Source organism: Antechinus flavipes, chromosome 1, assembly GCF_016432865.1.
Source record: "Antechinus flavipes isolate AdamAnt ecotype Samford, QLD, Australia chromosome 1, AdamAnt_v2, whole genome shotgun sequence".
NCBI classification, from domain to species: Eukaryota; Metazoa; Chordata; class Mammalia; order Dasyuromorphia; family Dasyuridae; genus Antechinus; species Antechinus flavipes.
The window spans coordinates 256,207,773-256,235,355 of record NC_067398.1 but is presented as its reverse complement, the minus strand read 5'-3'; the positions used below and the strand labels follow the sequence as shown (position 1 = coordinate 256,235,355).

General features: G+C 35.5%; 1 protein-coding gene across 2 annotated transcripts in view; it reads right to left on the bottom strand.

Annotated features, from left to right (window-relative positions):
* Positions 1–3,690: 3,690 nt before the first annotated feature.
* PRKAR1B (protein kinase cAMP-dependent type I regulatory subunit beta) overlaps positions 3,691–27,583 on the bottom strand; it is a 245,234-nt gene continuing 221,341 nt past the window's right edge. For both annotated transcript variants that reach the window (XM_052000546.1, XM_052000557.1), the window contains 2 exons: positions 7,922–8,003; positions 3,691–7,529 (listed from right to left, as the gene is read on the bottom strand). In XM_052000546.1, the coding sequence (XP_051856506.1) occupies positions 7,357–7,529; positions 7,922–8,003 (255 nt within the window). In that variant the 3' untranslated portion in view covers positions 3,691–7,356. The remainder of the gene's footprint in view (positions 7,530–7,921; positions 8,004–27,583) is intronic.

Below are 27,583 nucleotides of genomic sequence, written 5' to 3'. Positions count from 1 at the left end.
CTAAGTTGCCAATAAGAAGTTAAATGACGTGTTCAGGGTCAAATAGACTATTTGAATTTTGAACCTGGGCTTGGACTCCAAGGCAGGCTCTGGATTCTCTACCCAGAGGCAGCAGACTTCTGCCTCCCAGCTTATAATAGCAGGCAGAGGGACAAATTTGTCTCTCTGGCTAAAGTCTGCCAGCTCCTGCTCTTAAATCCTACTGCAAGTATGTGCTGGTAATTGTTTAACAACTGGCTCTTCAAAAAAAGAAAAAAAAAAGACACACTTTTAAGTTTAATCTACAGTATCATGTTTCTTTTTTGATTAGTTGTTTTCAGTCTAATTCTTCATGATCCCATTTAGAGTTTTCTTGGCAAAGATACTGGAGTGTTTTGCCATTTTGCCATTTCCTTCTCTAGCTCATTTTACAGATAAAATTAACAAGCAAACAGGGTGAAGTGACTTTCCCAGGGTCACATAGTATCTGAGGCAAGGTTTGACGTCAGGAAGAGTCTTCTGGTTCCCAGCCCAATGTTCTATCCACGTTGTACCACCTAGTGAACCAATCACTTTCTTAAGTCTAGACAATAAAACACACACATACACACACGCACATGCACACACACGCACACGCACACGCACACGTCAAACCTTGATTTGACGCTTTTGCTGATTTTTATATAAATAATAATAGCTTTTTATTTTTCCAAATACATGCAAAAATGTTTTTCAACATTCACCCTTGCAAAACTTTGTGTCCCCAATTTTTCTCCTTCTTCCTCCTTCTCACTCCCTCCTATAGACAGCAAGCAATCCAATATAGGTTAAAAATGTGCAATTCTTCTAAACATATTTCCACATATATCATACTACCCAAGAAAAATCATCTCAAATTGGGAGGGAGGAGGGAATATGAAGGAAAAAAACAGCAAAAAAGGTGAAAATACTAGGTTGTGATCTACATTCAGTCTCCATAATTCTCTCTCGATATAGATGACTCTTTCCACCACAAGTCTATTGGAATTGCCTTGAATTAACTTACTGTTGAAAAGAGCCAAGTCCATCATCTTTTCCTCATTTCTGAGGTGTAAATGCTCATCCTGAAAATTTAACAGTAGGTTCCCCCAAGTGAGTTTGAGTTGGTTCTAGCCTGCCATGTCCTTTTGATAGTTCAGTGATATTTGATAACTCATTTCACTCAGCATATCTTATATAGTTACCCTGGAGTCTCCCAACTAGAAGGGAATTCAAAAATCATCTATACTTCAACCTCTTTATTTTGCAAAGAAAGAAATAGACATAAGGGGAAGGAATTTGCCCAAGCTCTAAGGCTGGAAACACTCTTATTCATAATGTCAGAACTTCACCCAGAAGAATTACTTGATTTATTGTGTTTGTATCTCTAGCACCATCTGAGAAATAGGAGGTACTTAATACTTTCTGATTTAATTTTCTACTCTTTCTTTAACCAACAAAGTTTCAAAATGGCAACATTAATACATTATGAGGAAACCACATTCAAAACTCTGCTATGACATCATTCAGAGTCAAGCTACATTGTTTCATCCAACAGGGCTACTTCGGAACTAATTCACCATGTTAAGCAGGGCAGTCTGCAGAGACTTGAGTAAGTCATAGGTCACTTCCCTCATTACCTACCTACAGGGTGGGAAGTGTAACTATCATGCCTATTTTTTTTTTATTAAAGCTTTTTATTTTCAAAACATGCAGGTAATTTTTCAACTTAGACCCTCACAAAACCTTGTTCCAACTCCCCCCTCCCCTAGATGGCAGGTAGTCTAATACATTAAATATGTTAAAATATGTTAAATCCAATATATGTATACATATTTATACAATTATCTTGCTCGTGCCTATATTATAAATGAAGAATGGAGGTGCAGAGTTGTAACCTGTCCAAGGCCACATAGATATTAAATGTCATTGCTGGGAGTTGGAGTCAGAAAATCAAAATTCATAAGAATTCTATTATTTCTGTAACTTTTTACTAAGGGAGGGAGGGAGGGAGGAAAGAAGGAGGGAGGGAGGAAGAAGGAAAAAGGAAGAAAAACTGCTAGGATTCAGCCTTCCTGAGTTCAAACACCTAACAGAAACAGAAGCTGTGGGCTGGTGCTGATCTGAGTAGTCTCTGAATAGGAGAGTAAAGGGCTCCAGGGCTGGTTACTCTCATCAGCTGTGCAGAATGGGGTTCACTTGTCCAATTTTGTATCTTTACCTGTTAAATAAGGACCAGGCTGGACTATCTGATCTCTGAGGACTGGGTAGCTCAGATTCTGTGCTCACATACTATCAATTAAAATGATCCCCCCCCCCCCAACAGCTGTCTGGCCCAAGAGTAATGAGTCTCTTAAAAAATGTCAGCCTAGCTCAAGGCTGCTTAGCTTCTTCTTTTTTTTTTTTTTTTAATCATGAACCATTTTGACAGCCTGGGGAAGCCTAGGTACATCTCAAAATGATTTAATTTAAATGCATTTTAAAGACCTTGTGGCTTAACTCAGGCATGGAGAGAGGAGAAAACAGGGGCAAAAAGGAAAAGCTTATCAAAGAAGCATCTACTCCCAAACTGGGACAGCAGTTGACACCTCCAAAATTAGGCCCCCTCAATAAAACTACCCTCCACTATGTAGGACTACCACCCATGCATTTGCACAGATTATCCCCAATGCCTTTAATATACCCTCCACAAGCTCCTAGTCAGAATCCTTATGTTCAAGGTTCTAATAATCCTCCCAGCAGCTTTTCCTAAGTCATCTGAAAATATTATCTCCTCTGATCTCCTTTGACTTAAATCACTAAATATATTGTATTATCTTACTTGTTTTGTTATGCCACAGTTCTCTTTTATTGTCCTGACTCAGTTTCCCTAATTGTTCTGCCTCAGTTTATAATTGTTTTGCTCAATCCTGCAAGACCACTCCTCCCTCTTAATTAGAATATTTGATAAGGATAAAAAATCTTATATTTTAGAATATCAGAATGCCTCTCCCCATCCCAAGCTATCAGAATATTAGATACTGTTTTATCAAGATGCCTCTCCCCATGTCCAGGTGCTTCCCCCCATTATGTTATCCCGATCTCTGGTGGCTCATCCCACCCTGTTTGAGTCCCGTTCCAGCTCTCAGCATCCTGACTCTGCCCCTGCCTCAGTCTACCCACTGTGGCTGAGCCATGTGTATATATGTCATTGAGAACTCACATTGTTTGCTGGATTCTTGGAGACGATAGTCTCATTCAGCCTGGGGACCAAAGCATGGATCCATTTGGTCCCAGTAAATCTCTCCCTTTCAAATAAATTATTAAATACTCTCTAATCTAATTTGCCTCAGTTTCTCCAGCATTACAGTTTAGATATCATATTCTCTCTAATAGAATATAAGCTTCTTGAGGGCAAGGATTATTTCATTTTATCTTTGTATCACCAATGCCTAACAGTGCCTTGTACATCATAGGTGTTTAATACATGTAGATTGAATTGAATTGTTGATCAATTAGTTTCAAGGGCACTCTTCAGCACTGAGTAATGGATATCTCTTTTGTATATGATATTTTTAAGAACCTTTGTAACTATGATTCATATATTTTATATAATGAGAAAGGAAGAAATTGGACCTGTTAGTATTTTTTTTTAATTTTATTGATGCCTTTGATTTTTCATATCACATTAATTTCCTGGTAGATATCTCTGCCCCCTCCATAGAATCCTCCTTATTATAACAAAGAAAAACACTTAAGCAAAATCAACCAGCACAATGAACACTTCTGACAAGCATATGCAACATTTCACATCTGTATTAATAATGGGTGACCTGGGAATGGCTGGGATAACCCAGTTATGAGACTCTCAACTTGATTCAGGGAAAGGAGATTCTGGGAGGAGAAATTCAAACTCTGGTCCCAAGGCAAAAACTGGTCACAGTACAAATATTTCTAAAAGGATAAGATGATTTTTAAGCACCATCATTTTTGTTCATAGGGAGTTGCCAATTGTGTTTAAATTATCTCTTCTCAACTCTTTCTCACTAGCCAATCAAATAAGCATCACAACTATTTTGAAAAGGTAACAAAATGTTAAATAGATCAAAGAATGACCAGTTGCATATGGCACTTTTACAATTTTTTTCCCCTCCCACAAGAGTTTTAAATATAGTTTTTTGCCTCTTTGTGAAGAATTCATGGTAAAGGATGGTTTTAGCATTAAATTGACAAGGGAGATGAACATTTAGGATTAGGCATTTTCATTCTGTAAATGTTTCCTGCACCAAATATGTATGAATATCATCTTTAAACCAACAGTCATCAAAATGAAATAGGAAAGAGTAATTGGGTTCTTTGAATACTAATCTGAATTATGCCAATTTTAAATTGCAATCCATCTACCAAAACCTGAATAAAAAGTGAGAGTACCACAATCACAATGAAGCAAATGAATCTATACATGACATTTATATGCAGGGTTTTTGTCTATGATAAGTTTCTGTCTTCAAATTGCAAGTTAGAGAGAATAGCTCCAGCTGTTTATATTTAATCATGCATGCAGTATTGTGAACATCATTATCAATCAACATAGCTTATTAGACCACAGACATATACATGCTGAAATCATTTGAACACCTTGAGATGACTAAGATCGTGTTTGGAGAGAATACTGAAAAGTAGATTTGAATTTTCCCTTTATTTTTATTTGCGGGGGGGGGGGGGGAGATGTCCAATTTAAGTAGGACTTATGTGACTTTTTTCCCCCTTGGTTGATGAAAAGAAAGTTCTCACTTATTCATTCATGAATGTAATTAGGCTAATTGAATTATTACATTTGTATTTATACAAATGTAATAATTTAATTAGCCTAATTACATTTTGAAAAGTCCCCCAGGAATATTTCAGAATGGTATCTATAAAACAATCTAATACCTACTGTATTGGATCAATTTGTTGAAAAATCAAGAAATTCATATATACAAGAGTATTATTAGGTTTCAAAATTTGTGACTATAAACGTGAGGCTTTAGAGAGGGAAAAAAAGAAATATTTGTTATTCTCAAAAAGAAGGGATTTTTGTTTTGTTTTGTTTTTCTGGAGATTATGGTTTTGTTTAGTTCTGTGATGCATCAGCGCAGGGAGCTTCTGTAGTGAAAACTCCCTTCACTGATGCTAATCATACATTTTCAACAAATGGTGTCTTTAGGCATGCATTCCTATTTGAATTTCATTTCCCACAATCACAGATTTTAGGTGGTTCTAGAAGAATAGTACTAGACTGTTCTTTTGTTAAAGATTCCAAATGTTTGAATCTTAGTCAAAATTCTAAATATCATGATTATTTGGCTTAGAAGCACTTATCTTTCCAATCAAATGGATATGGTTGAGCCATGAAATATTTTAAATTGACCTCAATTCAGTGAGATGGTAAATTAATTGTTCTCATGTGCACTAAAAGGGGGAAGGAAGTTAGACTAGATGACCTCTAGCATTCTGTGATTCCATTAGATATATTTTTTCAAGTCAGGCTAGGAAAATCCAATTATTTAATTAAATATGTGAACATTTCATTTAGGGCAGCTAAGTATTATAAAGGTATCTTGTCACCTACAAAAGATGAACAGAGAGGTTACATCAAAGAGATAGAGACCAAGTTTCCGAAGTTTTGAGCTGTTAATTTCCAGTTTCTATCTCTTCAGGGCTGAGCAATAAATACCTGGCCCACCTTTTTGACTCTGGCCACACACAGAGACCCCCCATCCTTTCTATTTTCTGCTCCTCTTACCTCACTCATTTAAACATTTACTAGTTCTAGAGAGGTCGCCATTACAATAACTATAAACTACCTCAAAAAATCAACAATTCCATTTAACTAACATAGATTACAGCCCCTTGGCTACAAACAAAACAAACCTTGTTCCCAGCTCTCTGATGATGAAATTCTATGAACTTAGCCAGGCAGATTCTAAGATGACAAATACAGAGCTCTCTATATATACTTTCCAGTTTAGTACGACTTACTGGAGTTTTTCATCTCTGCTGATATGGGCTTTATGAGCTTAAGGCTCACTTCCATGCTACAAAGAGGTAATGAAAAGGTTTAGGTGGACATTAAATAACTCGAAATCTCTCCAATTAGAATATGAATTCCTTAATGACAAGGACTCCTTTTTTGCTTTTCTTTATATCCCCAATGTTTAGAACATTGGCAAGTACTAAGCACTTTAAACATGCTTATTGATTTCATGGAATTTGGGGCTGTATAGCTCAAAATGCAGCTTCCAGATGATTTCCTGACTTCTATTAAGTATGTGAGTTCTTGGGATTTAAGTCCAATAGAAATGGGGGAGGGATCAAGGAAAGAGGGAAAATTCATGTATTATTCTTTCATTTGTAATGGTTTGTCCAGACTAGATGGTAAAAGTTCTAGAAAGCAGGACAAAGCCTTCCCACCTATAGATTATGGCATCCAAAGAATAGCATGATAATCTAATTCAAGGATTCTATCCACTAAAATGATTAACTCTTGATAAGAGTTAAAAAAAAACAGAAAAGCTAAAGTATTTGTTATTATTAGTATTTTCCACCCTTCCCTCCTCCCACCTTTTAATGTTAAGGAGGCCACCATAACCTACATGATACTATCCACAAAACAACAAACTCATCCTTTCAAGTTTTCATTTGCAAACCAGAGTTAGAAAGCAGACTGCCTGTTTAAATAACAAACAGAATGACCTACATTGGAGAGTTCTGGAATGCTGTAGCCTTTCTCCCTGCCTCCTGAGTGAAAAACCTAGGAGACAGCCTCTCTCATTATTAGGTTGGAGAAATACCTATTCTTGATCAACTTAGCTAAAAGAAAAAATTGTTCTTTCTTTGCTGGCTGGTAAAGTGGGAAAAGCAATAAGTTAGTGAAAAACCTGGGTTCAAATCCAGACTGTCATTTCCTTGGACCAGGACAAAGGATATTCTTGCTAACCCTTAGTTTCCTTGCCTATAAAATGGGACAATAATAAATGAATTCCCTATCTCATAGCATTGTTGTAAGGAATATATAAACTTTTTTTAAGGGGGATACACACTTAAAACAAATGACCAAAATTCACAAGGTGAGTGTTTTATTCCCAGATTTGTGAACCACAAATCTTAGAATTCATCCAAGGTGCCAAAAAGAGAGTCTCATCCAAATCTGTTGTCTTCCCTGACACAAAACATGGTCAATTCTCTCCAGTGCATCAGACAGAAACATAAAGAGTCACCAAAAACCACATGACTTGGTAAAGCTATGAAATGGCCCAGGTCAAACCCATGAGTCACAAAGTTAACATTTAAAGGCAGGCAGATATTGGAGGGGGTTAGTAAGATGGAAGGACTCCCTTAAACAGTAAGGGAGATGAAGCTGTTGTATCTCTGAATGTTTCTCTTCAGGATTTCCGAGCAAGGACCAAGTACTCGCTCAAAACGAGGACGATCAAGTTTCACACACTTCAGAGGTCCACGAGCCACAACAGTGGCTGCCCGAGGCCGGTTGAGCAGCAGTGCTATCTCTCCTGCAAAGAAGAGAAAAAAGATGATCATGGAATTTGAATTTCTTTCCTTTCAAAAGCAAGCCACAAAAGGTTTCATGTGTATATACATACATACATTTGTGTATGTGTAGAAAACAAACGGATAGACAGACAGACAGCAGTTATGGGCCCAAAAGAGATTGAAGGATAGATGTCGGGTGCTAAACATGCATGTTTTTATAGAGGCTTTGCATGATGAAATCATTTAAAAGGATTCTATCAGTATTTGTCTCACTTTAAGGCCATTTTTATTGATTTTTTAAAAAGGGAAAGGAAACATATTTAGGAGGTAGGATGGGAGGAAATGCCTTTAAATCAAGAAAGAACACAAATTGCCATGCATTTGTGTTTGAAACAGAATTTAGTAATCTCACCGAAGTAATCTGATGGCCCAAGTCTTCCAACCTCCACATACTCCTCATTATCAGACCTGCGTTGAAGGACAGAAGCTGTGCCCTAGGAAACAAGAGGCAAAGGGGGAAAAAACAAAATAAGTTAAATGTTTCCTTTTTTACACTTTTTAAGCATAGTGTCCCAATGAACCAATTAATGCTATATTCTTCTTCCTCTTCAGAGACACCTGGAATTGGGAGAAATAGAAGCTATTCAGGGGCATGATCCAACTGGCTGGATGTAGCTTTCTATATGCTGCTGTTTCTCTCGTCATCAAGCTTCCATTTTTGTTTCTGGGAACACATGGACAGTGTATTGCAATTGGAAACTTACAAAGTAACACATTTGCCAGGGCCCCCGAACTTATACAGCAAGTTGGAAATTTTTCAGAAAAAAAATTATTTCTTTCCTTGTGAAGGGGAGTATGTATCTCTTGTCATTAAAACAGCCCTTTTTTCAGTTGACCTTGTTCTAATTCCCAAGGACTGGGAAACCTTCCAGTACCCTCTGGGTCCTCCCAGTATACAGTAGTAGTAGCATGTTTTCAGGGACATATCATCAACTGGCTGATCTGACTTCCCCCCACCATGATCCTCTGAAAAGGGAGGGGGGAGTACGGGAGATATTTTTACTGTTAAATTATTAACACTAAGACCGTGGGCTGAATTGACATGGCAGAATAACAATTAAGAAATGCCTTATAAAGCTACCACAAAATACATTACACATTAAAAGGACAACCTTTAGACCCATGCAACCTAGAAAATAGAGCTGATCAAGATATTTTTATTGCTCTCTGGCCCGTCTCTAAAATGGCGCCAACCTTATTAACATCAGCTCTGAAATAATATGTGTGGTCAGATGCAACTCCTCTAGGCTCATCATCTAGAACTTCTGGTACAGATTTATACACTCACAAGCTGGAAGAGACTTCAATCTTTTCTTTTATAGAGAAGGAAACTGAGGCTCGGAGAGAGTAATAATTTGCCCAATTTTGCTGGCAGGACCAGAACTGGACCCCCCAGTATAGTGTCATAGAAAATATAATGCCTTGTGAGTCTAAAAACCATACTACATTTTCTATCCAGAAATTAAGTTTTTAAAATGGCCATCTGATTATGGTGGGATAAATCTTTTTTGCTCCATTCTTCATGTGCCCTGTGAAGAAATGAGGGGACAATAGTATTTGGATTGCTGAAAGAGATAACTTACAAAACTCATTCCAAATAAAAAATTTAATTTTTTTTATTGTGTCCTTGTGAGACACACTAAGATGTAACAGCTATCAAGGAAAAGAGAATATGCTACAAAGAAGAAAGAACAGTTGAAAAGCCAGATATTCGTGAATGACAAATCCAAGCAAGGAAATGGTAATAAACTCATGACCTCAAATGTGTATGTACAAACACTCAACATTTAGGCAACAAACTAGTAGAACTTGGAATCCTAAGGGTTTGGAGATACATTTGATTTCACAGGTGTCACTGAGCTATGGCAGGATGAAACCTTTGACTGGAGCATGGCTCTAGATGGGCATACCTTATTCCAGTGCTTCTTAATTTTTTTCTACTCACAGTCTCATTTCTCCTGAGAATTTTTACATGACCCTAGTTATATAGGTACATAAAATATGTATACAAATCAAACATTTACTGAAAATCATAATTTTGCAACCTCCGTATTCAATTATGAGATTCCATATGGGGTTGCAAACCACAGTTTAAGAAGCTGGGCTTTATGCAAAAGAAACACTATGAGTTAAAGGAAGAAGTGACAGGGAAGGCACTACTCTATATTAAAAAGGTCTATTCCTGAGGGGAAATGAAAATATGGAGGGAAGAGTAAACATGATAGGGATAAATTGAATAAAGATCACTGGAGAGATAAACAGAAATTACTTTATCATTAAAGTGCAAATGCCTGACAGAAAGAGAAATAGATGAGAATTTTAGGAAATATTACCAGGCAAGCACACAAACCTACAATGATATAGTCTGTCAATAAGCTAGCATTAACTAAGTGCCTATTATTTTCTAGTCACCATAGTAAGTGCTGAAAACACAGAAAATGGCAAACAAACAAAAACCCCACAACAAGAACAAAACAATTCCTGTGCTTAAGGAGTTTACAATCTGTAAGTTAGATAGAGGATTTCCATCATCAATTATCCAGATGTTCGCTGGAAATCTATCTGCCAAAAGCAGTGTAACAGATAATACCTTTTTCCTCCACCTTAGTAATAAATTTCATCTTTCAAAAGATAGAGGAAACACCAAAAAAACTTGTATTATGGACCTGTTTCTCACTAAGAAGGGAAAATCGGGGTGGGATCAAATCAAATAAACATTTAAGAAGTGCCTACTCTGTGCCAGGAAATCCACTAAGCTCTATAGATTAAAAAGAAGAAGAAGAAGAAGAAGCAAAAAAGGATGTGAATTTCAGGAGAAATCGTTTATTCCCTCATAGGGTTTTTGATAGATGACCATAAGACTGGAGAAAACAGATTTCAAAGGCTTCAGATTAAAAATAGGTAGGGTTTCACAGACTAAAATGTTACACAGCAAGTCCAGCTGAGAAGAGAAGGGAGTTGCTTAAGAATGAAAGGAAGCAATTCCAATAGAGAAAGAAAGACTTTTCTGAAGATGCCCATATGGATGTATAGGGAACTCACCAATCTACTTAGATTTTAAAAGATGGAAGAACAAAAAAAATAAAAGATGAACTTCAGGACATAACATAGTCCTAATAAAATGGAAAGAAATAAACATTTATTAAGAAAGAGTTTACTATCTGCTCCTTGGGTTCCTCCTGAGTCCTCAGGAGGAACTCACTAAATGGGAAAAGGAGGCAAAAGACCTTAGAGAGGGATATTACAGGTTGAAAAGGGCACTAAGATAGTTGAATTTTCCAAGGCAAATACTCCAGGCCCCTTCACAAATAGAAGGGCCTCAGAAGGAATTCATCAGAGTTAGGAATGCTAAAACTCAGAGTAAGCTGAGGATGACAAGGGAAGGTAAGAACAACAAAGGGATTGTTTTTATTTCTCTTTAGGTTCTATCTGAAAAAAGAGGGTTGAAAGAAGAGGTAGGACTCCTAAAAGAAAGATAGGACTCCTCCTTGAAATCTATGGAATGGTGATAATGGACACAGAAAGAAAGCGGAAGTGTTCGATTCTATTTTCTCTTGTTTTCTTGACCAAGGAGAACATCTCTTGTACTAGAGATGGCACAACAAAAATTACTAATAAGGAGTTGATACTCAAGATAAGAAAAGAAGGAAAGAAGGAAGGAATGAGAAAGGGAAGGTGAAAAGGGAGGAAAAGGGAAGAGAAGAAAGTACCCAAACTATCAGCCAGTGAGCTTTATACTTTGATTTCTGGGAAAATTCTGAAACAGATAACTAAAAATCAAGTGATGGTTGACAAATATTTGGAAAGGATAGCAGAGATTACAAAGAACCAGAATATGTCATAGTGACAATATAAATGGAAAGAACATCCATATACATAGACACAGACATGCAAAATTATAAAGAACATTCCTGGAATGAAAAGAGATATGAAAGTAAACCACACCTTCATGGAGGTGGGAGAAAGATAAGCATTACACATTTTGTATATAGGATGTACTAGTTGCTTATATTAATATTTTCCCCTTTTCTTTTTTCTTTTTGTCTTTAAAAATATTATTTGTAATATGAGATGGCTTTTAAGATGGGGATGAGGAGATGCTGCAGAAAATTATAATGTAAAAAACAAAAGACAGAAATACAGACTTATTTTTTAAAAAATAAAGCAGGTGAATTTCAAGTCCTTTTTTTGACAAGATCACTGAACAGAGATATGATCGGGTGCTGTGGATAATGTTATCTATATTTTAATAACATTTAAAAGTATCTTATACTATTTTGTGTAGAAGATGGAGAGTTTATGCATAGATAAGAGAATGTAATTAGATCAATTTGGGTGCTAGCCTCAGTATAGTTATTAAGGGTTCTGCTCCTGAGAAATCTCATCTACAGTTCTGGGCAATGTGATTTAAGGAAGACATAGATAAACTGAAGAATATCTTAGAGGAGGACAACTAGGAGAGTGATGAGACTTGAGTCCATCTTACTCTAGAAGGGGAGACTCAGTAGGAGCAGGAGAGCTGACTTTAAGCATGTGAAGGATTTGTCATGGGGAGGAAGGAATAGACTTTTTCTGCTTGACCCCAGAAAGTAGAACAAGAAGAAATATTTAGAAGTTGTAAAAATACCAACTTAGATTCAATGTAAGGAAAAGCCCCCTAAAAATTTGCTGCTATTCAGTCCAACTCTTAATGACCCTATTTGGGGTTTTCTTAGCAAAGATATTGGAGTGATTTGCCATTTTGCATCAGCTCATTTTATAGATGAGGAAACAGGCAAACAGAGTAGAGTGATTTGCCCAGGATCACATAATTATTAAGTGTGGATTTGAACTCATGGTGATGAGTCTTCTGATTCCATGCCCAGCACCCTTGCACTATGGTGTCACTTAGCTCCTATTTCCCTTGGAGGTCTTCAAACATCAGCTGCTGATCACTTTTTCAGTATACTATCATGCAGATTTATATTTAGATGGCTGTTGATTATTCCCTTCAACAACCAAATTTTGTGATCCAGTAATTAAAACTTTCTTGTTAATATAGTATCTAAACTCCAACACAGTGCTTTAACACTTTCAGGGAATTAGACTACCATTTGTTAAACTATCTTTAAAGAAGGTTTATGAATGACACCCAGGTGCCCTTTAAGAGCTATTTGTTAAGCACTTTACTCTCAAGGTATATTTGGCTCACTCACCCTGGCTCACCCAAGACTCAGACTTGTGAAATGCTAGGCTATTCCTGAGGTTAATTTATAATCCTAACCTCTAAACAGTCCAAAGCATACATAAGTCAGAAGACCCATCTGTTGCCAACCAGCTGAGGAATCTGCAAATTGTTGGTAAACGGTGACATTTTCTCAATCCCTATGTCCTCACTGTTTATCTGCACTTGGTCATGTTTATAAAGCTAGTCTGAGTGATGGCTGGCACAGCTTCTTCTGGTAACTTCATATAGTGTCTATCTTATCTCCAGGAAATATTGTGCTTGCCTAAGGCTCTGGTGGGACTGCCTAAATGGAAAATCTAAAATGTTAACTACAATAATGGTAGAAGAGAAAGCTGCAAGAGTATGGATTTGGAGTCAGATCTGTTTTTAAAATCCTGGCTCTGTCCTTTATTACCTCAAGGTAGTGAATTTCTCAAGACCTCGGCTTCCACATCTATAAAAATGAGGGGCTTCTAAGGTCCTTTCCACCACCAAATCCATGATCCTATGATTATTTGGTCAACTCCTTCCTTTTAATAGATGAAAAAACTGGGGGTCGGGGAAAGAGTACACAACAGAGGAGTTTGTAGTAGAATCTGCCCATGTCTCTTACAGCACCTGGAAATATAATAATTCTTACTCTCAATAATTCTCATCAGTGACAATATGCAAATTACTATGTACAAACAAGCTATATGCCAGATAAATTGGGGAAAATCTCAGAGGTAAAGCAACAAAATTAAGGAGGACTGGGAGAATCTTTTTGTAGAAAGTAATACGTTAGCTGAGATTTGAAGGAATCCATGGATGCCAAGAGATGAACAAGGATTGAATCCCAGGCAATGGGGGACAGCTGGTAAAATGGCTCACAATTGGAAGTTAGGGGTTCTATGAGAGATACAGCAATTAGACAAGTTCATTGGCTCACAGAAGGAAATGAGATTCAAGAAGACTTGAAGAAGTCAAGCTTATGATTTTATGACAATAACAGGGAGGCACCAGAGTTTACTAAATAAGGCCGTGGAAGCTCATTGTTAATGAGAAGGGGACCTCAGAGAGCACCTAGTCCAACTTTATATGATTAAAAAATCCTTGCTATATCATCTCCCATCAGCAGGAACCTCTACTTGAAGATTTCCAGTGGGGATGGAATACCCTTGCCTTCCAACACAGCTCATTCTACTTTTGGACACATCTAATTCTTAGGAAGTCCTTCCTCACACCAAGTCTAATTGTCTAATTATGTTTTCTCTCTACATCCCCAAATTGCTTCTGGTTCTTCAGGGCCAACTACAATCCCATTACAGAGTTACTCTTAGTCCCCATAAATTTTTTATTTATTTTTTTACTCTCCAAATTAAACATCTTCAATCCTTTGATTGTTTTATATAGAGTGATCTTTATATAGAATGATATACAGAGTGGTTACCATAGTCTTTTAGATATTTTCTATTTTTACCATTATCCTTCCTAAAAATAAATACAATGCCCTAGATATGATCTAGCCTGAGTTGATCACCGTGGGACTCTGGCTCTTTTAGGGAAATGTAGGATAAAAATGAGCTTTGGGGCTAGCATAACACAATGTTGACTCTGATAGGAATCACCACCTAGTCACCGATCCACTATCCTAAATGTGTGAAGTTGATTCTTTAAACACAAGAGTAGAGCTTTACTTTTATCCCTATTCAAATTTATCTTACACACTTTAGATAAGCATTCTAATTCAGTTGAAATCCTTTTGCATTAAGATTCCCATCCAATGTGTTAACTGTATCTCCTAGCTCTTCAAGTCATCTGATAATTTGACAAGCATGAATTCTATGACTTCATTCAAGTTATTACACACACACACACACACACACACACACAGAGCACACAGATACAGATTGCTGAAGCCCCTTCACCTGAGACTTTTTAGGTGCAGGGAAAGAGATTTCCTATATCTGTGAAATTATGCCATAAAGGTAATTTTTGTGTTCCCAGTGCTTTTCTTTGAATGAATTTAGATAACAAGTGCACTATGCATACATCTATTCACTAGCCTAGCACTCTTTCTACAAATTTTTGTTTCTATCTTTCATTTTCCCAACATCTTTTCAGAATCTATTTTTTCCTTCTTCTCTTATCCAGTAAACCATCCCTTTTCATGAAGAAGTGAAAAGAAAAGAGGAAGGGAAAAGCAGTTTGAGAAAAGAGTTCAGAAAAAGAAACACATCAACCAAGATTAATAGTATATAGGTAATATTCAACACCTATAATCTCCCATATCTACAAAGAAAAGGAGATGCATTTTCTTCTTTGTTCAGGGATAAACTTGATAATTATAACCACAGTGTTAAAGTTTATTCTTGTTCTTTTCAATATTTGTGTTATAAGCCACCCCTCCCCCCCTTTTTATAGTTTATTTTAAGATATGATTTTTTTGGTCTTTAACTTCATCAACAATACTTTACCATCACCCACTATATGCCTCACCTCAACCAGAGAACCATTCCTTGTGATACAGAATAAAAAATAAAGGGAAAAACAATTCAACAAAATTAATTGGCACATTAATCAAGTCTGATGGTCTATGCAATATTCTACTTCCATAGTTCTCCACCTGTACAAAGCATGAGGTGAGTAAAGCACTATTTCATAAATTCATTTTCAGTTGACATATTTAGTCTTAAAATTCCCTTGTCAAACAGTCTGCAAATAACATTATTTTGCCCTAAATTTTAGCAAGATTTCAATGAAAATGAAAGCCTACCTTGAAGACTTTGGAATCATCATTTAACTTAGTATACAAATTTAGGAAGCTAGACCTGAACAAAGGCTGCCTTCTTTTTTTTCCCTAATTCCAATTTTTGTCAACTTGCTCCTTTTAAGATAGAAAACAAACTGACAGGGCTTTCAAGCACCAACACAGATCCATTTTTGGTGACAGATCAGCACAAAAAGGATGCCATTTTTCAACATCAAGGAAGACATTCAGTAATCATGCAATTTAATCTCACAGAGGCATCTGACTTCATGTTCCATCCTGTTTTTGGAGAACCAGTGGATCTGAATATTGATTCCTACTTGAGAGGGATGAGGTGGAGGGGGTGGGGAGAGGGAGAGGAGGGAGGGAGAACAAAAGAAATAATTTCTTTGATTCTGATTCTGCAGTTAATCCTGAAGCAGCCGATAGTACAGGGTTTCCAGGACAGAGATGTCTGAGTTTCACAATAAATGCTAAGTTTGGCAGAAGTGATTGATACTTATTCCAGATACATCTTTTTCCATTCTCGGGTTAAGCATTGTAAACTCTTCCTGCCACTGAGTAAGACCAGAGCTACAATTAAGTCAACTATTTCTGACAGCCAAACTCTAGGTTTAAATACACAAGCCCTAATTTTAATCCTTATCCCAAGTGTGGCATATTTCATGAGATATTCATGGGATGCCAGAAGACCAAACTCTCAAAATATTTCTGGACCACTAGACATTGAGGAAAAAAAATCAATCAAAGATCACCTAGGAGCTCCTTTGTGATAAGAAAATATTACTATTAATCCTACAAGCATTCCGTTATGAACAACTCAAACTAGCTATTTTACTGTTCCTTATAGATGGACACTCCATTTCCCAATTGCGTGCCTTTGCACTGGCTGTCCCCTCTGCATGGAATGAGCTTCCTTTTCACCTCCACCTCTAAGAATCCTAAATATACTCAATGAGTATCACATTAGTACACAATAGATTTATAAACACTTGTTGATTAACAATATAGACTAGACTATACCTTTGAAATTTTTCTATAATGTAAATTTTCCCCACTGTCTTCAGTTATAAAATAAGGATAAGATCTCTTTGAAAAAAAAAAAAATGGAAGCATATATCTTTAAAATGTCAAATGACCCATAGCATTTTTATTAAAAGGAAAAAATGTTTTGTTATATTTTGATATATTGATAGATTTCACAATACTCAAAATATGAATAATACAAGGTCATATACAAACTTATTAAAATAAAACCACTACAAGATAAAATAGAATCCAATGCCAGTTATTTCATTCTTTCATTGAACAAACATATCATTTAATGGGTCTAGGTCTAAAGAATATAGGAGTTTTGGATGAAATAGTCCCTGATTTTACCATAGGATTCTTACACAGTCTCTTCTAATAGGATTGTAGAACCATAGATCTGAAGTTGGAAGGGAAGAGATGGGAAGAGAAGGAACTAGACAATGATTTTGGGAGTAGCAGACACGTAGTATATCTTTCAGTTCAATTAAAAGAATGTTCAGTCTCATTCAAGGGAGCGACAGGTCCTTCACAATCTGTCAACCTACTTCACCTTCCTAATTTAACATGCCTACCTTTTTATACATCCTATGTTCCAGAAAAACTTAATACTGAAGGTCAATTTCAATATTATCTTCTTGAATTTGTACCAAACATCTTCCATGCCTGATTGTACCTCTTTCTCATTTTTCCCCATCAGAATCCTTATTTTCTTTCAAGCTCAGGTACCATATCTTCAATCAATGAAGCCATCCTTGATTCTCTGACTGTTCTCTCGCTGCATCTGTTTTTCTCTCTCTTTGCTCTGTCTCTCTGGTTGTGGGTTTCCTCCTCCCTACCCCACTCAGTTATCTACTAGGGATTAGATCTTATAATATATTGATTCTCTCCATTTTAAAATTTTCAATTTGTCTTTCAGTTAACAAGAATTTATTTTCTTTCCCTCCCACCCAAACCCAGTTTAAAAGAAGAAAAGGAAAATCTTTGTAATAAACCTGTATAGTCAAATAAACAAATTCCTACACTGTTCAAATTATTAAAAAAAAATCTGACCAATGAAATAATTTTTTTACTTGACTATATAAATTTGTTACAATAATTTTGTTTTCCTTTCATTTTCAATGTGGAGAAAAAAACAAGTAAGAGAAGATTGGGGGGGGGGGAATCTAAGTGATGCAGTGGATAGAGCACCAGCCCCTTTAGTCAGGAGGACCTAAGTTAAAATCTGATCTCAGACACTTAACACTTCCTAGCTGTGTGATCCTGGGCAAGTCACTTAGCCCCAATTGCCTGGGGAGAGGAGAGGGAAAAAAGGGAGAGGGAGGAGAGGGAGGAAAGGGAAGAGAAGAGAAGAGGGAGGAGGAGTGGGAGGGGGAGAGGGAAAGAGGGGGAGAAGGAAAGAGTAAGGGAGGGAAGATAGGTTTAGCTTATTCTTCAGTTTTAGTATCAATTTCCTCTAAATCTTAGATGTCAGCCTTTTATCTCAGATCTGAGATTTTTTTTCCATCTAAGTACATGTGGTATCCCCGCAATGGAGGGTAAGCTCCTTGAAAGTAGGGAAATTCCTTTTTCTTTTCAGATTTAGAGCATCAACACTCAGCATTCCTTGTATGTAATGGGTATTTACTAAAGATATGTTGGATACCATAAAGGTTTCAAAATGGGAGACAGGTGAAGAAAGTAACCAGTGATAGAAACAATCAAATCAAAATGAGGAACAGGTTTAGGGAAAAAGATAAATTTAATTGCTAGTTAACAACAATGAGGCAGACATATTTTCCACATAGTTGGGGATATAAGTCTTAAGTTTGCAAGAGAAGTGAGGGCTGAAGATAAGGACCTGGGAGTTATCTCGGTACAGAAGTAGTAATTGAAGTGTGGGAAAGATTAAGATTGCCAAGGAGTTAGAATCCAGTGGAAGTAGAGAAGATAAAAGAAAAAACTAGAGCAATTTGAGGCTGGTTAAAAAAAAATACAAGCAAGCAAATAAAAAACCAAGAAAAGCAACAACTAATACTATAGAAAATATTACCTGTATAAAAGGATAACTTTAAGAGCTGGGTCAGAGCATATAGTTCAGGTATATATTAGCAAATGTTTATCAGTTCCTCCCTCTCCCCCCCCCCCAAAAAAAATACACATAGCACTTTTAAATGTAATCTTCATTATCATTTTCTCCATTATTTTCTTAAATCTGGACAGTCAACAAAATAATAAATCAAATCCAGATTTTCAGTGCTGCTGATTTAGAAAGTATAAATGTTCATATTGAAAATTTAACCATTTGCTCTCTCAAGTCAGTACAAGTTATCTTCACCTAATCAATCCTCCTGCCAAAGTTATGCATCTTGTACTAATTTTATATGTTCCATAATAATTATTTTATTCTTTTATCCTTCCTATTCCCCATCCCATTCCCATTAACTTAGCTCCTGGTTTCTTTCCTAATATTGTTGCTCAGGTATATTAGCACAGTTTGCTAAAATATCCTTGGATGGGACATTAAAATTCTCAACTTCTGCTTGATTATGAGAGTTCACCCATTATGTTTTGGATCACAACATGGCATTTTCACTCTTTTTGTTGTGGTTTACTTGAATTTTATTTTCTTTCTTATTTTTTCCCTTTTTGATCTAATTTTTCTTGTATAGCAAGATAACTGTATGAATATGTATTCCTATATTGGATTTAACATATATATTTTGCCATCTTTAACATATATTGGATTACAAAAGGTTTTTCAAGGGTCAATGTTGAAAATTTATTCTTGTATATGTTTTAAAAATAAACTTTAATTGAAAAAAAAAGAAACATACTTTGGCCAAATAGCTAATAAAATATGGAGAAGCATCAATAGAGTATCAAGGACAATCCCAAGATTGTAATACAAAATCCTAATTTCTATAAATTGAAAGGATAATAGGACTCCTTAGAATGAATCTGTAAACTAATCCATGACATCCTTTATTCTATAATTCCATTAAATGAATTTTTGTTGAATGAAGGATCCCTATAATTCAATATGAGAGTTAGAAAGACCTGGGTTAAAATAAGTGTCTCAGGCACTTATTAGTTGGCCAAATATCAACCTCTGCAGCTTCACTTTCCTTATCCATAAAATGAGAGGGCTGGACTTGATAAACATCTAAGGTCTTTTGCAACTCTAAATCTAAAAAAGACTGTATATCATCAATTCTAACAGGCAAGGAAGGAGCTGTAAATCCCATTATTCAGATAGGGAATAGAAGCTGAGGTTATGTGACTTACATAGAATCAACTGTTATCTGGAAATGGGACCTCAGAATGCCCACTTTGTGGTATGTGGCATTATTTAGCTTCATTGACATTTACATACTCAATTCATATTCATTTGAATCTCTTTTTCAGCAAGGTGCTGTAATTTTATAATTTAAAGTTAATCCATTCGAGCTCATGAGCCATCAATAAATATGACAAACTCAAAAATACTGAGTCTTCTTTATCTAGCTTCCATTGCCAGGTATGGACAAACAGGTTCTAATGGAAGAATCATTAACTAAGTCTGTCCGATAGATATCTCTTAAAGGCAATAAGAGAGTTCCTTGTTAAATGCAGAAAAGCAGGTCCTTTTGCCAGAGGAAGTAAGAGTCAAACATTTAATCTGTAATGGACTTGGGAATTTTCTCCTTCAAACCAAGGCAATGAAAGGTCTCTATCTTCTCATCACCGATATCATTAATCTCTCCTCCCAGTAAATTTAGGTGTAACCTTACAAAAACAACAAATGCAATAGCACTAAAAGCTACCTGCCCAGGCCACCTATTCATCACTCTTACTCCACCCTCTTTCTTATTTCCTTTGGAGTAAGTGTTCAGACTCTACTGTGAAGATGCAACCTACAATAGTAATGCATACACTAGTGCATACTAGAGTAACTCCCCAGAGTTACTCTTTAATGATCTCTATCAAGGTGGAGGGTTTTTTTTTTTTTTGGTGGGAGGATGAGATCAGAGAATGAAATGGCATCTCAATTTTCTTTTTTTGGAGAATCTTAGGACTTGTAAGTGACCTTCATTCAATAAGCATTTATTAAGCACTTAAATGTGTAACAAGCTTTGGGATGAGGGGGAGACACAAAGACAAGTGAGTCTCCTCAATTATCACTATCATCTATATAATGCTTCAAGGTTTGCAAAGTGCTTTACAAATATTGTCTCATTTTATTCCTCTTAACAATCCTGGGTGGTATGTGATACTATCTCCATTTTACAGATAAGGAAACTCTTAGGCAGACAGAACTGAAGTAATTTGCCCAGCTATTAAGTACAGGAAGCTGGATTTGAACTCAGTTCTTGATTCAGGTCCAATGCTCCATCCACATCTAAAGAAGCAAATATTCTATAATGGGAGACAAGTATACATATATATAACCACATATGGAATATATGTTAAATAAATACAAAATAATTTTGTGAGGGTAGTGTTTAGGAGCTGGGGAGAGCAGGAAGGGCTTCACTAAAGAGGTTTTGCTTGAGCCTCAGTCTCAAAAGAGAGGAAAGAAAGGGGATTCCAGGCATGGAAAAGTCAGTATAACAATTAAGAAATGGAGTATCATGATGAGAAAGAGTAAGAAATGTCAGTTTGACAGAATGGCAGAATGCAGAAAAGGGATTAATACCTAAGATTAGAAATGTAGGTTGGGGTTAGTTTGTGAGGGCCTTTAAATGACAGACAGAAAAGCTTATATTTAGCTCAGGAACTTATATTTAGTTTAGTAGATAACAATGGGCCTGGCATCAGGAAAACCTGAGTTAAAAATTCAGTCTCAGTTTCTAGTTGTGTTTCCTTGGGCATTAACTTTTGTATACTTCAGTTTTCTAAACATAAATGGGTATAATAATAAGACCTGTTTCACAGAGTTGTTGTGAGAAACAAATGAGATAATATTTGTAAAATGCTGAGAACACTGACTGGAACATGGTAGATGCTTAATAAATGCTTGTTTCCTTTTCTCTCATTTCCATTTGATAATACCTAAAGGGCTATCATATCTATAATTTTCTAAAATTCTATTCAGGTTTTTCTTTTTTTGTTGTTGTTAGATTTATTTAAGTTTGAGAGATCTCTATTAAGGTCTCTCATTTTTATGCTCTTACTGTCTATTTTCCCCTATAACTCTCTCTAAGTATTTAAATGTAATTTCACTTGATGTATTTTCTATGGTACTTTGGTAATACATCTTTTGCCTATTGGAATATCAAAGTCCAAGCTCTCTGCTTCCATAAGTCGTGGCTGCTAAATCTTGTAGGAACCTTACTATTCTCCTTGATATTTGAATTTTTTTTTCTTCCTTCTTCCTCTGACATGGGGGCTCTAAATTTTGGGTATAATATTCCTGGAAGTTTTCTTCTGGGAATTTTTCTCTGGAGCTGAGTAGTGGATTCTTTCTACTTTCACTTTACCTTATGGTTCAAAGAAATATGGGCAATTTTCTTCCATGGTTTCTTGAAATGGGATATGTAGTTATTTGGTCATGGTTTTCAGTTAATCCAATAGTTCTTAAATTAGCTTTCCTAATTCAGTTTTCCAAGTCAGTTGTTTTTGCTCAGTTACCTTACACTCTCTTCAACTTTTTTTAAACTTTGTTTTAATATTTGTTATTATCCTATTGGATCATTAACTTATATTTTATCAAATCCAATTTTCAGAGAGGTTTTTTCCTTGAAAAAGGTTTTATATCACTTGTTCCAAGCTATTAATTTTCTTTCTAAATCTTTCTTCCATAGCTTTTCTTTTTCCACTTCCCCCCCTAGCATTCTCATTTAGCTTTAGATGATTTTTAGCACTTAAAACTTCTTGCTTCATTTTCCCCAGGATTTCTGATTGAAAACTTGTGTCCAAGCTATGTTTCTTTTAAAGTTTTGCTAGTAGATATTTTATAGTCAAATCTGAGCATCTGTGCTACCAAAATAGTACCAAAATGGAATTCGTTTTTTATTTGCTCATTATTAGACCCTCCTTTCTGACTTTAGATTTTATATCAGAGCTAGATATAAAGGCTTCTAAAGGCAACATCTGGGATGAGCTTGTCTTTTCTTGGATTCTTCTGCTGCTTCCTTGGAATAATAAGTATTGTTGTCTAGGATTTCAATGATAGCTTAGGCAGGGAGTTTGGAGACCTATAAACTTTCAGTGGGTGAGAGGGAGGAAAATAAGCATTCATAATGTGTGCCAGACACAATGCTAAGCATTTATTTACACATATTACTTCATTTGATCCTCACAACAACCCTGTGAGGTAGATGCCATTATTATCTTCAGTTACAATTGAGAAAATTGAGGTAAACAAAGATTAAGTAATCTGCCTGAAGTCACAAAGCTAATAGTATCTGAGGATAGATTTGAACTCAGGTCTTCTTGAGTCCAAGTCCTGTGTTCTGGTCACTTTCCTACTTAGCTTTTTTTTTTTTTAATTTATTTTATTATAGCTTTTTATTTACAAAACGTATGCATGGGTAAATTTTTCAACATTGACCCTTGCAAAACCTTCTGTTTCAAATTTTCCCCTCCTTTCTCCCATCCCCTCCCCTAGATGGCAGGTAGTCCAATACATGTTAAATATGTTAAAATGCATGTTAAATCCAATATATGTATACATATTTATAAAGTTATCTTGCTGCACAAGAAAAATAGATCTAGGAAGAAAAAAAAAAAACCTGAGAAGGAAAACAAAAAATACAAGCAAACAATAACAAAAAGAGTGAAAATGCTATGTTGTCCCACTTAGCTTTCAGTGCTCCTCAAGTGGTCTGATTCAGGGCAAAATCTAATCATTGTCTTCTTAGTCTGATTCTCCAAATTAGTAACTGGATTTAGATTTGAACAAGGCATCAGTAACACTTGTTCCTTGCTGGAGTTCTGGTAGAGTGTCCTATTCAGTCACTATCAATTAGTTGAAAATCTCCACAGGTTCAAAAGAGAACCACAGTTTCCCTGTTGGCTTAGGATTCCTGTCCTGGGGACTGGAACTTGCATGTCATTTTGCTCTTAGCATTCAAGTCACATAGCTGCAGCTTGCTTTTCAATTTGCTCTGGATCAATACTTGTCCCAGGGACAGTGATTGTCACTCTGCAATCTCATCCAGAGACCCAGGTACCCTTCTTAGTTCAACCTTTATGTGTGTATCAGAAATGCCAATTGACACCTTTTCCATCTCCCTCACTAAGTTAAGCCCCTTAGTATGGGTATGGGACTTTTTTTCAAACAGTACACAGCCTTAGTCATTTTTCAGCTGCTACAGTGGCTAAGCATGGATCTCAGTGTCCACAGACTTTTCTGTCTGTTTGCTCACCAAGGCTGGAAAAATGATTCACTGTGATTTTTCCTCAGAGTTCCTGATAGAATCTGGTACATTCTCTAGGTCTTTGTGGAGATATAGACATACACACACACAATACAAATTACTTAGTCACTCTCCGACTGAAGGGCACTATCTTAATTTTTAGTTATTTGCCATTCTGAAAAAAAAATGCTATAAATATCCTTATACACTTTCTCTTTCTTTGATCTTCTTAAACCAATTAAATTGTTATATTAAATGATTGTGAATCAATCAATCCATAATATGTATGAAATTACATGTATTAGGCATTATCTTGCTACATAGCAATGTACTGTGTACTATAACTGATACAAAAAGGATTAATGATGAAAGGGAATATCATTTAAATGAGAAGATCATTAGCTCATCATTAGCTTATATTTGGGTTTTTCCCACCTCTTAGTTTTGTTTACTTTCTCTGAACTTCAGTTCCCTTTTCTGTTAAAAAAAAAAAAAACCCAAAACTTTGGGATAATAATCCTTGCACTCCCTAGCCTCTTTGTCCTTTAGTGTTGTTGTTTTTTGGGTTTTGAGTGTTTTTCTTTTTAGTAGTATTTTATTTTTCCAAGCACATGCAAAGATAGTTTTCATTCACCTTTGCAAAACCTTGTGTTCCAATTTTTTCTCCTTTTATGCCCTCCCCCCAAGACAGCAAAGCACAATCTGATATAGATTATACAATGCAGTTCTTCTAAACGTATTTCCATATTTATCATGCTGCACAAGAAAAATCAGATCAAAAGAGAAAAAACATAAGAAAAACGTATTGTTTTTTAAGCACAAATAGAAATGCAATCTATTCCTTAAAAAACAAAACAAACAAACAAAAACAAGGTTATTGTCTTAAAGAACAAAGTTCATGAGAATATAAGGAGACAAGAAGTCAAGTGAAACATATTTTTTCCCCCAATGACTTGCATCATTTATTAGCACTCATTTTTTCTTGGACTTTCAGGTTCATTTCATATTATAAACTATAAATTAAATAATTCATTTTAATTATTTTCATTCAGTTGGATTGTCTTTTCCCTCATTATGACAAATTAGAATGTTCTATTACCTTTTTTTATATCCTTCCGATGTCATACATGGGTCATAGTCCTAGATGAATGATTTGGGGTTGGCCCTTTACCCTTTCCAGTTTTTAATTTTCTTATCTTAGACATATTAGCTAGCACTTATTTAGTACTACTATGTGTCAGACACTGGACTAAGCACTTTATAAATATTATCTCATTTGATCTTCACAACAACCCTGGGCATAAATACTATTACAATCCCCATTTTATAGTTGAGGAGACTAAAACAAACAAAATGAAGTGATTTGTCTAAAATTACAGAGTTCCAAGATTCTGAGAGTAGATTTGAACTCAAGGGTTTCTGATTCTAGGCCCACTGTTCTAGCCATTGTGCAACCTAGTTGCCTATCTTAGACTTGATTTAATGTGTGAAATAGGAACCCATATTAAAGGAAAAGAACATAAGAAGAGCACTAAGGTGGCCTTCCTGTAACAATGGGAGTGCTCTGCTGCTTGTCTCAACAGCATTAGGCTTAGAAAGGACCATATTGTTATTGCTACAATTACACTTATATTATGGCAACATAAGAATATTAACACATGGTACTCTTACTAACACAATGTACTAGGGGATACTTTGTTTTTCAGCATTCCTATGGGCTTTTAACATGTATCAATGCTTAAGTGGTAAGTGCAGATGACATTGATTCTCCATGCATGTCTGCTACAAGCCTATATGTGGGATCAATGTCTACTTTCAGGACATATTATATCAAGCAGTTTTGTCTAAGCTGGTTACTGGCTGCTTCAATGTTCTTATTTCAGATAGGCTTTCTTTCTTTTCTTTTCTTTCTTCTTCTTTTTTTTTTTTTTTTTTTTTTTTGCTGAGGCAATTGGGGTTAAATGACTTGCCCAGGGTCATAGAGCTAAGAAGTGTTACTGTCTGAGACCAGATTTGAACTCAGGTTCTCCTGAACTCGGGGCAGGTGCTCTATCCACTGCGCCACTTAGCTGCCCCTCAGATAGTAGTATTTTTGCAAATATTTAACAACTAGCTCTCCAGGGGTAGAAAAACATTCATTTGCATTAACATTTGCTCCATTTTTTTCTTATATTTAGATCATCATCAAAAGAAAAGAAGAAAAAAAACAGTCCTAATTTGCAGCATTTGCTGATTTCTGTTGTATAAATTCAGCCTCAGTTTTTGCATCTGGAAAAATGAATTACAACAATAATAGATAATAGGAATGATAGCATTTACTTCACAAGGATAAAACAATATTTGTAAAATATTTTGTAAATATCAGAGCTCTATATAAATGCTGGCTACTACTACTGCTATTATTATTAGGCTTATAAAAGAAAAAACAATGATACATGCAGTTATTAAATTAAACTCAGTCAATTTGCCTACTCAGTTGCTTTCTTCAACAAAACCTGATTCAGATACTAGTATTTTTGTAGTACCTTGAGGTATGAAAAATTTTTTTTATATATTATTTCAAACTCTGACATTGGTTTCATGGATATGTTAGCAAATGTTTAACAATCAGCTCTCCAGAGGGAGAAAAACATCCACTTGCATTAATATTTGCTCCATTAGTCATCCCCTCACGATAAACCCAGATCTATCTACTCTATTGTTGCCAGTTGTATGTGATGTCGTTGCTCTTTAGTTCACAATTCAACTTAGCTATTTCTAATATCTCTACAGCAAGTGGTATTTGGACTTGCTATTTTGTGGGAATTTCTAAAAAAGAAAGACACACCTATACAAATCAGACATTCTTGAGTTCATTTAAATATTTGATCTTGATTGTTCTTCATTAAATATTCATTTCCAGGATCAAATAATTAAAGTTAGAAATTCCACCTGTACATTCCCTTAATTTTAGGGAATTTAGTTATCTTAACCTTATGACTGTGCTTTTAAATGCACATTAAAAATAGTTATCCATTTTATGTTTCTATATAGAAGTACAACTATATACACATATAGATGTAGTGGTATAATTAACTTGAAATAAGTAAAATAAATCAATTTACAATAGGCTTTACAACTTCTTATAATTAAAAAAAAACTTGTAACATACAAATGTGTCCTCCTTGTGCTTTTAATGATTTGCTTCACACAATTTGGAATAGTGTTTCCAAGAATTTGATATATTCTTGAATTTTTCATCATACAGTCACACTTTAATCAATAACTTTAATTTAATGGATATTAAACATACTTTTATCAATTATTGTTTTTTTTTTCCAAATTAGGACTGACATAGAGTAAATAGATTTTCAGAGTTTACATCAGGCAAGTTTCCATTCACTGAAACATGCTTATCTCCATTTCTTGGAAAATTTTTCTTAACCTTTCTTTATCTATGGCATAATATGAGAGCTACTGTCATATTATATCTCTATTTTGGAATTTATACTATATCAATATATATCACTGGAGTTCATAATTCCTTCAAATGGGGACATGATTTCCAAAAGTACTGACATACAAGATCCCCAAAACATTTTTGAGGTGGATATTGTATAGTCTGATAAAGATGCCCAGATATTACAGATTCACCTGGACTCATATAGCAATTTGACCTATGACCTGGGCCAAACAATAGTTTTGTCATAACCTTAAATGAAAAAGTTT